The sequence below is a fragment of the Haliaeetus leucocephalus genome, unplaced genomic scaffold (assembly GCF_000737465.1).
Source record: "Haliaeetus leucocephalus isolate CR32 unplaced genomic scaffold, Haliaeetus_leucocephalus-4.0 Scaffold932, whole genome shotgun sequence".
Lineage (NCBI taxonomy): Eukaryota > Metazoa > Chordata > Aves > Accipitriformes > Accipitridae > Haliaeetus > Haliaeetus leucocephalus.
Window position 1 is genome coordinate 5,163,012 of NW_010973368.1, and position 11,990 is coordinate 5,175,001.

The 11,990-nt window shown below is 45.4% G+C and overlaps 1 protein-coding gene across 2 annotated transcripts in view; it reads left to right on the plus strand.

The window, feature by feature from the left end:
• Nucleotides 1-11,990, plus strand: part of ADCK1 (aarF domain containing kinase 1) — an 81,200-nt gene that overhangs the window by 50,846 nt on the left and 18,364 nt on the right. For both annotated transcript variants that reach the window (XM_010583778.1, XM_010583779.1), the window contains 2 exons: nt 4,514-4,672; nt 8,615-8,773. In XM_010583778.1, the coding sequence (XP_010582080.1) occupies nt 4,514-4,672; nt 8,615-8,773 (318 nt within the window). The remainder of the gene's footprint in view (nt 1-4,513; nt 4,673-8,614; nt 8,774-11,990) is intronic.

Consider the following 11,990-nt stretch of genomic DNA (forward strand, 5'->3'; position numbering starts at 1 on the left):
CTGTAATCTGAAGGTTAGAGATTTCCAGGGCCAGAGATTGTATCTTGGTGTTTAATAACTTGTGATGGATTTTCTTCATTGATTTATCTAACTACCTGGACTTCTGGTATTCATAACCTCCTGTGGCAATGAGTTCCACAGCTTCGTTGGTATGGGGAAAAAAATACTTCTTTTTGCTTTTTTTAATCCTGCCGTCTGGTAATCTTGTGTGCTAATTGACAATTTGCTGCTCCCAAGTTCTTCTATGGAGTGAACAAGCATTCCCAATCCTGTTCTCCATGACAGAAGTGATTTTACAGAGCTCTGTGACATTCCCTCCCCATTGTCTCTCTTTCCAGGCTGAAGAGTCCTTTGAATTCCTGGGAAGTATTTGAAGGCAATTTTGAAATGCTTTGGTGAAGGACTCTCTTCCCCTGGGAAATGCTGAGCATTTGAAAGTCTCCTCACTGACACCACCTGTACTGGACTGGTTCAGCTCTGGCAGAGTTGACAAAAGGTTCTTTGTAAGTGGTTGTGGAAAACCAGGATTTTGCAAACTGCCCTGGACTCTGCTGGAAACCTCTTGGATAGGAATTGTAATGCAAAATATTCTTTCTTAGACCCCATAGTGGCCTCTTTCTGGCTGCACCACGTACAGGGGTCTGGAGCACCAGGCTGGAAGGGGTTCAGCCTGCCAGCTAAACAGGGCTGGGCTGTTGAGACACCTTCTGTTAGTGATCCTGCATCCCACTGCACCTTAAGTTTGTCCTGAACAGACTGCTGACACATAGCCACCGTTCATCTGCTGTGGTCACTATGGCAGAGCAGAGCCACCACATCCCACTCGGGATGATGTTACATAGTGCTGGGCCAGGAAGGGACTCCATGATTTAGGCTCCTGCTCCAGGGTACCTTGTTAGCAGCCTTTCTGGAGAGGGAAGGGAGCATACCTCTCTCTGGAGTGGGCAGGTTGAAACCAGGGGTAATATTTGATCATTTGCTGCAGCATGTGGATATAAAAAGGTTAGGATTAAGAGGCAGTGTATTTCAAAAGAAATTAACTAGCAAGACATGCACATTTAACATTTATGGTTTGGAGATTAAGACCAGGCTGGAACTGGGGATATCTGGGTTAAATCCCAGCTCTGTCAAAGACTTCTCAAAACATGCTGGGCAGGTCCTGTAAAGTAATGCTTTCAGAAAGGACTCAGGATTTGGGAGCTTAAATCCAATTGACTTCCAGTAACTTCCTAAGTGCTTAAGGACAGGATTCACAAAAAATACTGAGGCATTCTGATGCTCAGCATTGTGGCATCAGCCGGTGTGTGCCACAGATCTCAGGCAGAGCAGCGTATGCTTTGGGAAGGCACTTCAGCATGTGAGGAGGCCTGTAAGTGACAACTGGGGACTCCTGGAAAGCGTGAGTTTGTACAGGGACTGCAGTGGCTGTGCACCTTGCACAATGGCATTCTGGGCTTAATGATGGTCTCTAGGTGCAACCTCAGCACAAATACATACTAATAAGTGTCTAAGTAGATAAATCCTGTAAGAGCTTTTTTATCAGCTCCCTGAGGTGTGAATACTAATACCAACAATCATGAAAAGATTTTGCATATTTAAAATTAAACGAGCTTCATTCTTCAGAATTAAACAGTCAGGGCTGTGTTTCCAGGCAGTGAAGTACAGTGACACATTCATTTGCTGGTTGAGCACATGCCCAGTTGGGAGCTGGCTGTGCAGAAGGCTGCTGAGGGAAACCGCTGCACGCAGGGACACCACTCACCTGTACAGCTGTAAACCAGGAGCTGGCTGTCCTGTTCCTTTGAAAGAGCAGCCCTAAAGTTCCTTTTCTCTCTATTAAACCTGTCTGGAAACTATGCTTGTTTCATCTCCTGCCAGGATTACAGATGGTAACAGCCAGTTTGATAAGGCCCTTTGAAACTAGGTGCGGCCTGAAAGGAGAGTTCCTTAGGTACCATGTCAGGTGGGCTCCGAGACTGTCCCAGACCTTTGCTTGCTAATTATCCATCCTGGAAATGATGGTTAGAGTTTTTGTTAAGGGTGCTTGTGAGCAGTAAGAGCCTGCAGCCTGCTCCAGGAACTCCCTGCCTGCATGCAATGGGTGCAGCCGCCCTCCCTTACGAAGGACCCTGTTCTCCGGCAGGCAGCGTGGGAGCCTGGCTCACCTCTTCTCTGCTTCTGTGTCATACAGCCTCTCGCGTGCTTTTGCCTGTCTGGGACACACAGCCTGCATCAGAGGCACTAGCTGCCTCCAGCAAGCTGCTAAAGGACAATGTCATAATGAATGAGGGTGATTTGCTAAGTGGGGGTCCTGGAGCCCAGCCGTAATTGTGCTGCTGCTTTATCTCAGCCTCACACCTGCTCGTGTAATGGCCCGGCTGTGATCCGCTCCCTCCCCCATGTGCACGCTCTACCCTTCTGCTCCTGGCGGAGCCATCAATTCTCTGGCCCCGTTGCAGTCCCTTGCCTGCAGCCTATGGGTGCTCACAAATTCCCCCTTGAATTGCAGCAGGGCCACTGGGCTGGCTGTAATGGACATGACTGCTAACCTGGCTTTCATGTCCTAAAGAACAAGTTTTTAAATGAAATCCTTCTGCCCAAAAGAACTCCCAGAGGCAGCTTTCTTCAAATGATGTTTCGTTAGAAAACTTAGTCACACAAGAATATTGTATATATTATTCCTGCCAGAGGGAATATGTGCAACTCTGTTTTTTTCCCCTGCATGCATTCAGTACTGGTGAAAATGTTTGGATTGACCATGTAGGCAATTAAAAGCTTTTGAAATCCAGAGTAGATGGAATTTTATCCAATTTATATGTGGTCTTACTATAAATGTACCTTACTGGATTCTCTTGAGACACGAATGTCAATAGCTTTGAATTATGGACCTGCTGTAATTAAAAAATGCATAACTAGTTGTTTTTAAATGCAGTTGTTTTACTTAATTGATTTTGCCGCCAGGACCAAAGGGAATTAAATAAATAAATAAAATGGACCATCCTGGTGAATTACTGGAGGCAGCTGAGTCTCTGTTGGAATCTAATTGCTGCAAATGCTGCAGTTTGTTGCTAGCAATAGTATTCTGTGCAAGGGGCTGGCAGAGAAGAGGTAGAGTGGGGTGTGGGGGGCTCATTCCCTGGCAGCTGCAGGAGGGAACAGGCTGCTCCTTGTATAGTATTTTTCTTCCTTGTCAGCAAAAAGAATATTCGTTTAACGCTTTGCATGAAGACTTTGCTTAGAAGGTCTTTATTCATATTTAATTACTAGGTCGCTGCAGCTCCCATCTTTAATTACCTTTTAAAAAGCAGGTTATAAAAATGCACTGACATTCCTTTTTGTTACTGCATAAATTACAGGCTTCTTAACTGCTCACCCGAAATCAGTCCAGCCTGCGGGAAGGGTGGGACAGGTTCCCTTTGCTGACTTCTGGATACCTCAGAGCTTGTCTGCACCTTGCTCTACAGAGCAGGACAGAAACCCTCAACTAGCATTACATGAACTAGCTCCGTGCCTGAAGCCACATAATGATGTTGGCACTCCCTCTGAGCTAATTAACTGCACGGATGGGCCTGGCTGGTCAGCCAGGCTGATACCACACTACCATGGTAATAGAGTTTCCAGGGCCTGAGCTGCCCTGTGCTGCACTGAGGGTCTCTAGCAGGGTGCTTGCTGTATTCTGCAGAGCAGATGGGCCTTTGCCCATCTCCCCTTGCCTCACCCATGTCTGTCTAGGTTTTTGCTTCCTGGACATCACCCTGGTAAATCTACTTCTTCATCTGCAACTGTCCTTATAGTCTACTCCTGAGTTTCACAGCCAGAGCTGCTAGTAATTTCCTCTCCTGCCTGCAAAGCACTTTGCTGGCCCCACCTGGTGCTTTTTCTGAGCTAAGAGCACTGATTACTTTTATTGGAGGTGTGAGAAAGTCCATCACATAAGACATGTTTTCAGGCCAAGTCATCAGAGGTGCAAACTGCAATTTTTGTCCCCCTGCCCTGAATCCAGCCCTTACCACTGCTCCTGGTCATGTGCTGGCTTTCACCCAGTAAGCTAGCTGACGCAGGTGTAATGCATGGGAATATGCACTGTCAGGTTTCAGGGGGGGATGGTAGGTGGTATTAAATAATCTGCAAGAGAAATATATGCAAAGGGACAGCTGTTGGCTTCTGCACCCAGTAACAACCAAGGATGCTGACCATAATTGCTCCAACCCATTTTCAGGACAGCCTGGAGGGGTCCCTCACATGCTACCTGGCCACTCCATGTCCTAGCTGAAATGCACTGCTGGGGCTCTGCTACAGGCTTCCATAAGCAGAGTATCTCCGGGGCACTTCTGTGCTTGGCAGGCTTCACTGGGAGGCCAAGCAGTGACAAGGCTCAGGCAGGGGACAGAGGAAGGATGAAAGAGCTGAGCATGCCCAGCTTTGGCACACACTGTCTCTGGCCTGTGGGCAGGGCTTTCCTTAGGATGGTCTCTGGTACCCCAAGCTGATATCTCTTTCTCTTCTCCTGCAGATAAAAGAGCTCTTCGTGAGTTTTGAGGACACTCCTTTGGGAGCCGCATCGCTAGCCCAGGTGCACAAGGCAGTGCTGCAGGATGGGAGAACGGTGGCAGTGAAAATCCAGCACCCAAAGGTCCAAGCTCAGAGCTCCAAGGATATTTTGCTCATGGAGGTAAAACTACCTGTTGACTTTCACTTACAGAGCAATTGCCATTGAAATGTGTGGGGGCCACATTCACTCATGGTGTAAGCAGGTATAACACCACTATCTTGTAGCTTTGAAACCTCCACAGAGATAAATGTTGTCTTACGGGAGTAATACAGAAAGTTGGTGAGGATTGCAGTGTAGGCGGTTGTGTGGATGGAGAGACTGAACGAGAGGGTAAGAGTGAAGGGGGGCAGCGGGAGAAGACAGGTAAACATGAATGACATCAGAGTAAGTCCATATGAGATTTAAAACCCAGAGAGTGAGTCCTGAAGTGTCTCTTCAGCCTGCGTGCTCACTGAGGGATTTATTAAACTGGTCTCAGTTTCCCTTGCAGTCAGGTCTGTGTGGCCAAAGAAAAATCATTCCCCATGATTAGTGTGTTTTTCTTCAATTAAATTCCAGTGTGGATTCAACAGTGGCTGAGGTTGCTGTGATTCAGTTCTGTTTCTTGATCAGCTCCTTAATGCTTAACTGATTCATGCTGGAAACAAAAACACTGAAATATGGAGTCACCTAACAGGCAGACACACAAATGAGGGATTCAGCTAGGAACAATGTCTGTCTCCTGTTCCTCTCCTGAATGGTGGGTACCACTTATGTTCCCAGTGCAATGCTGTAGCTTCTCCCAAACTTCTAATTCTAGCCCATTGAAGGGAGGACTGGAGAAAAGCTGTGGCACTGCACTGCATTGCAATACTCAAAGATGCCAGCGGTATGGTATGGAAGAGGAAATAGAGGTGGGGCTGAGGTGGAGGAGAAGGGAAGGATTAGGCCTGTAAATGGTAACACTAAAGCTTTTAGCTCTCCTAATAAGCATGTATCTGTACGTATAGTACAGTAATGTGCACATCCATTGGCAGACATGTCAGGCATTGGAACAGGCTGCCCAGAGAAGTGGTGGTGTCATAATCCCTGGAGGTATTCAAAAAGCGCGTAGACAAGGCACTTCAGGACATGGTTTAGTGGGCATGGTTGATGGTTGGACTCGATGATCTTAAAGGTCTTTTCCAACCTAAACAATTCTATGATTCTGTGTATGTCTATGGGACTAAAGAGGAGAAGATTAAGCTGAGGGGATCTGATAAGTGTTTAGAGGGTACTGGTGATGCAATGACACACAGTTCTCCATCACAGGAGATCAGGAATCAAAGGTCCTGCCAGCACCCTCTCAGAGGAGCACATAACTAAAGCTTCTTTAGGCAGCTAAAACATCCTGCTTTGAGCAATCCTGGCTAGTGTGCAAAGAAGCACAGCTGGTTCCAGCTGGAGCACATCAGTTTGCAGCTGAATATTTGTTTTGAACTTGTAGTGAAAGAAATTTTCGGATTCAATAAAGATGTCCCAGTAAGATGGGACATGTCTGTTTCAGTGCTGGTTTGAGAACAGAGAACTCTGTGAACTGGTTTTGGGTCCAGCTGTAGATTTGGATTAGATTCAGGTGCTCCCCAGGACTGACTGCAGTGGTCTGCCCAATGAGTTTGCTTTTGTGAGTCATCACAGTCACAGCAGTTCTCAGGGGGCTTATGGCATCCTTCACTCCTGCCCAGGACATGATGGCAGAAACTAAGCGGTCAAGGAAGAAGGATGAGCAGGTAATGAAAGACTGTGAAACCAGGGCAATAAGAGGATTGTGTATGAATGAGCCAAGACCTAGACCCACCTTGGGACATTTGCCCTTTTAACAGTGGGTATCACAGAAAAATTCCCCCCTCGGACTATGTTGCTGTGATTGCTGGTTAAACTGGTAAGAGGCATTTAAAAAATAATTTTAGAATTATTCCTGTCTTTTCTGTTTTTAGACTAATCCTCCTGGGAAACTTGAAACTAAAGCAGTGTATTTCCTTTCGGCAATTTAGTTTTGTCCTTCCTCTACAGACAGTCTAATTTGTCATCCTTGAGATCTGTTGTGTACATACAGCTATGGGAAAGTAGCTCACAACTTGGCACATGCAGTCTTGTTTTTAAAGGGTCACTTGTGCAGTGTTGGCTTACATGCATCATCATATTCTTGTGTGGGACTATTTCTGTGTAGGCTGCACTGAAAGCCAGATTATGTGCACTGAGGTTCTGGTCCTTTAAGAATCAGACAGACATTGCAGCTAGGTAGGATGTTGATTTAAATATTGATGGAGTTGGTCTTATTTAGAGACTGATGGGAAGGAATCTGAATGGGAAAAGCTAGATGGAAAATTCCTAAATTCACTTGAGGTTTCATAGCATCAGTGCTGACTCTTTAAAAATCAGTACAGCATCTGATAAATCCAGAGAGAGATACCTCACTGCTCTTCTTATATCAATACTTATTTCAAGACAATATGTGAGACAGATGTCAGAAAAGGGACAGGCCAAATACTTGTTAAGTATGTCCCTGCTGATGGTCAGTTGGCAAATTGATTAAAAACAGCATTTAAAGAAAGCAAAAAACAATGCATGAATTTTCTCACATCAGGCACCAATGAAATAATCCTGCAGCCCCTATAAAGTTTATGTACATGTTCATGAAGATCACTGGTTACATTTCATTTGGGTGACATAAATTTGAAAGGATTTATGCCTCTAGATATAACAGTAGAAAAATCATTCAATAGTGTCTGGAACCTGGTGATTACATTTTTAAAGGAACATTGAGTTTGGAACTGACATTTAGATAAGAGAAGTAGAGACAGGGGTGGAGAACAAACGTTTTCACACAGCTGAACAGGAGCAGTGATGGTTCATAAATTTATTTTTTGTCATACATTTCAACGATAGCAGCTTTCTGTGTATGCTTTAAATGTTTCTCCTGCAGTGCAGGAATTCCCACCTCGACAGTGGAGATCTAGAAAGGGAAACTGTCCAGGAACACACACTGACAAGTCTGTTTTTGTTTTCAGATGGATGTACAGAACAATTAAGATACAGACAGCAAAGTAGATTGCATTTTTATGTTTTATTCTTGTTTCATGACTCAAGTAGTTAAAAAAGCCAAATGAATTCTTTTCCTTAAGATGTAGTCCAGATTGTCAGCTTGTGTAAATTTGTGATGCTGGTTGAGAAACTGGACCTTCATTTGAACACAAAGCATGCTTGGCCGCTGTGCAGCTTTGATTATTCCATCCAATCGCATAATCTTGATTTTCTTCAGGAAGGACTGGCCATCACTTGCCCCTTAAGTGTTGCTTTAAGCAAACATTTCCAGGAACTTTTCAGCTGGGCTTTCCAAGGCCCTGTGCAGCTGAATACCTTATCCCTTTAAGAAGAAGATGCCAGGTGGTGGATGTATGATACTTAGAAAACACCACCTCAGCATTGCTGAGGATGGCTGTGACTGATGCTGAGGAGCAACTCGCCCTCTCACCTGCACCAGAAGTGTACTTTAAAGATCTGTAGGCTACTACCTGTATCCAAACTCGACTGTCTTCTCTGAACTGCCCAGTGGATTTTCTGTGCTAGCAAAATTCTTGCTCAGCAGTGGAAGAAGTAACATAAAGGTGTCAAGTCTTTAGATCTTCCTCTTCTGCATTATCTGAGGGCTGTTTGAATGAAGCCAAAGAGTGACTTGTAGAATTATAGGACTCAGAAGAGAGTCACTCCTGGGCCATGCCCTTGGCAGGATCTGGCCATGTGGTCTCTTCTCCAGGGCTTTGTTCACTTATTTCTAGGCAGCAGGCAGCTGGGCACCCTCTGGTGTCTGTGCCATCATTTAACTCCTAGATGTGCCTGTGTGAAAGGCAGGCTGAAATGTGTGTTGCACAACCAAGGCATGCGTTGTGTTATGATACTGCAGGAACCCTACAAGCACTTGGGGTGCAGGTTGGGTTTTTTTGTCTGTAAGTTACATGAAATGATCCTATCAAAACAGCACTGTGTGTAGCTGTGTGGCTTTGGAGCCAGGATACAGCTGATTGTCTGTTTCCTTGTTCTCAGGTTCTCCTCTTGGTTGTGAAGCAGATCTTTCCAGATTTTGAGTTCATGTGGCTGGTGGAAGAAGCTAAGAAGAATCTGCCCTTGGAGCTGGATTTCCTCAATGAAGGCAGAAATGCTGAGAAGGTTGCTCATATGCTCAGGAACTTTGACTTCCTGAAGGTGAGGGAACACATATTTCTGTGTATGTATGTGTATTAATAGTCTCACTTTATGTGTCTTGTGCACTTCATTCACCACCTAGAGGAACCATACAGAGGGAGAAGGGAGTTCAGTCCCTCTGTGTTGTTCATCCTAGACTGCTCTGCTGATACAGATCAGAAACTGCTTTGAGACATGCTTCCTCCTTGTCTGTTTCCTACTGTAGGCACCATATATTGGATGAGGAGTGGTGGCTTGGGGCCAGCAGTCTCTGGAGCCTGCTACTCATTTTCCAAAACACTGTTTCTGAACTTGTCCAGAGACCTATGAATTTGCCACTTTTCCTGGCTTTATCTCAACTGAGGGCAAGAAATGGACATAAAACAGAAAAGCTAGACTGAAGCTGATGGTGTCAAGTAGGATTGGGGACACTGTGTATCTCAGGAGGAAGCATGTTCGCATGAATCCTTCCTCCGGATGAAAAGCACATTCTCACTCTGGAATTGAGCATACATCCTTCATACACATCCATGGCTAGTGCATTCATGTTACCTTCATACACAAACTCAACGGCAACCATATTTTGCTCTTCCCCACTGACACTCTTATCCCACCTCCCCTGCTACACACTGACTAAAGTCACTGACAAATGTCTGAAATACAACCAGACATGTACATCTCTTTCTTGGAAAGAAATAAGCTCACATCTTCAAACTCACACGTGCACAAATCTTTTGCTGACATACAAGAGGCCCAAAACTCCACTGTGTGCATTCTGGAAATACACAAGTATGGTCAAGCACACATAGTGCTGTGGGCACAGTCACTGATGTAACTACATTTGCATATACATAAAGGCAGCAAAAAATGCACCCTCATTTCGACCCTCCTGCATACACATATCAAAATGAGGTTTTCACCTCCTGTTTATGCAGAAGTCCCAAGATGGAAGTGACAGATGTCTGAAATGAGGTGAGTTTTTGTTAGACTTTACAGGCTGATGCATCCATTTTTTCCTTGCTTCCTCCATGCCAGGGCTATAATTCCTTGTCACCTGACTCCAGGTTTGGGGCAGTTCTTTTGGATTGCAGTGGCAGCAGTCGCCTTCCCGTAGACACAGATAGCTAGAAGCCACCAGGTCTACAGAAGGCCAAAGGCCAATGATTTTGCTGAGTGGGCACTTATCAGAAGTGATGCACCTTGGAGAGCTGTATCCGTTGCAGCTGTAACTAGGATACTGTGAAGTAAATCCCCATGGAGACGGCCAATCACCTCCTCGCTGGGTTAAGGAGCTATCATGATATCACTATGTGTAACAATAACAAATGGCTTGAGATGGCTAAATAATGGATACTCCCATCTGACCTGCCAATTCAGAGATGTGTTCATCACCCAAAGGCAACAGAAGAATTGGGCTCCTGTATCATTAATTTTCCTAAACACGCTAGAAAGCTGAGAAGTAGATTTTGTGCTGTGAACCTGTTTGAGCTTTTAAAGCCAAAGATAAATTGTTTCCATGCACTAGCATTACAGCCAAACATCTGTGAGTAATTAAAAAAATCACTGAAGAATTTGGCTGTGAGTGAGAGAGGCATCTCCAAGAGCATGGATAGTGCTTTACAAGCCCATGACTTGCCCCTGTAAATCTTGAGACAAGAATGAGTGTCATCTGAAATGATTTAAAGCAGCAGGGATCAGTGAGCTAGATGGGCTGGGCAGCTGTTAGTTTTGGACTTGGTTTGCTTTCTCACCAATCTAACTGCAAAGAACGGACATCCAGATAAGCTGGGAAGGCTGCGAGTAACTGAATCCCCCTTGTCCATAGTGGATCTCTGGCATCAAAGTCTACGCAAAGTTAACATGCAAAGTATGTCAGGAGTGTTGAACGATGGGACTGAGAGATATTGGAATTGCTCAGCAAAAGAGCCTTTGATCTAAAGTGGCACACACATGGTAAGGTAGAAGTGGGTGACATTGGGAAAATGGTCTCTCTAGGACAGAAACAGTGGGGGAGGCAGATAGTTTGTGAGGGACTGAGTCACTGTCAGTAGTTACAAGCAGGATGTAAAACAAATGCTGCTTGTTCAGGAGTTATGATGAACTACAGTGGCCTGGCTGGTTCCCCTGGCTTTGGTTGCGCTAGATGGACAACACACCTTACCTCTTCCTGTCCTGCCTCAAGGCAGTGGACACTTGCAGTGTGAGAGTCCTGAGTCCACAGCTGAGTCAGGCAGGTGAGGAAAGGGGGCTGCACAGCCAGCTGTCTTTACAGGATCCAAAATGTGTATCTGTATTGGGACACAGTAATGGGAATGGGTGGAGCTCCCTTATGTCTTTGGTAAAATGTACCTGTGTGGCTTCACTCACGTGCAAAGGCAAATCTGGACAGCTTGGGAGATTGGTCAGCACAGGGATGTTAGGAATATCAAAAGGGAACTTCAGCAAAAGGACTCTTGACACTAGGGACTTCAGCATGGAAAGAATTTGGCTGGAGAGAGAGGCTGGAAAAGGGGAAGCCAGCCTAAGCGATGCCTGCGTCACTGCCTCCCTTGGTGACACTGGGCCTCTTACTGGTACCTCACTCAGCTTGATTTACTGCAGGTTGAATGAAAAGTGCTTTGACATTTTAGAATTGTTACTGTGTCACATTGGCAATAAGAGAGTTAAGGGTCTCCCAGGGTTTCTGTGACAAGCCCCTTATTTGTGATACTTGATTTTTCTCCCAGTTTAATTGCAGATGGCCTAAGTATGCATGGTTTGTCAGCTCGAAGGCGTTTGTGTTCCAAGGGGCACTGCAGAGATACAATTTATGATGATGGCTTATCATTTTTAGAGCTGCATAAGTGGGCCCTGTGCGTAGCAAACGAGATGCAGTTCCTGTCTAAAGGAGCTGAGTGGATGATTCAGAAACTTGCAGTAGGTAATAGTTAAACAGCCCAGCTAGAGGAGCTGCAGAGCAGGTAAGAAAGCTCTCAGATGTCAGTGGTAGTGGGTGGTGGTCAAAATCTTGTAGAGCATGGCTAGAAGTGTTGCACGAGGACAGATCCTGCTGCCGTTGAATTGGTGTGTTGTCCTTGCATGCATTGCTGCTGTCCTGGGGAAGAAGCTGGTGGATGGATTTACCTCCCTTGTGCTCAGGAAAAAAACAAGTCCTCACTTCAGCCTCTTCGATTTTCACTTTTCTGGGTTACGTGTGACACATTCTCCTTGCTTTCACAGCCTGTTGTTTGACCTAATC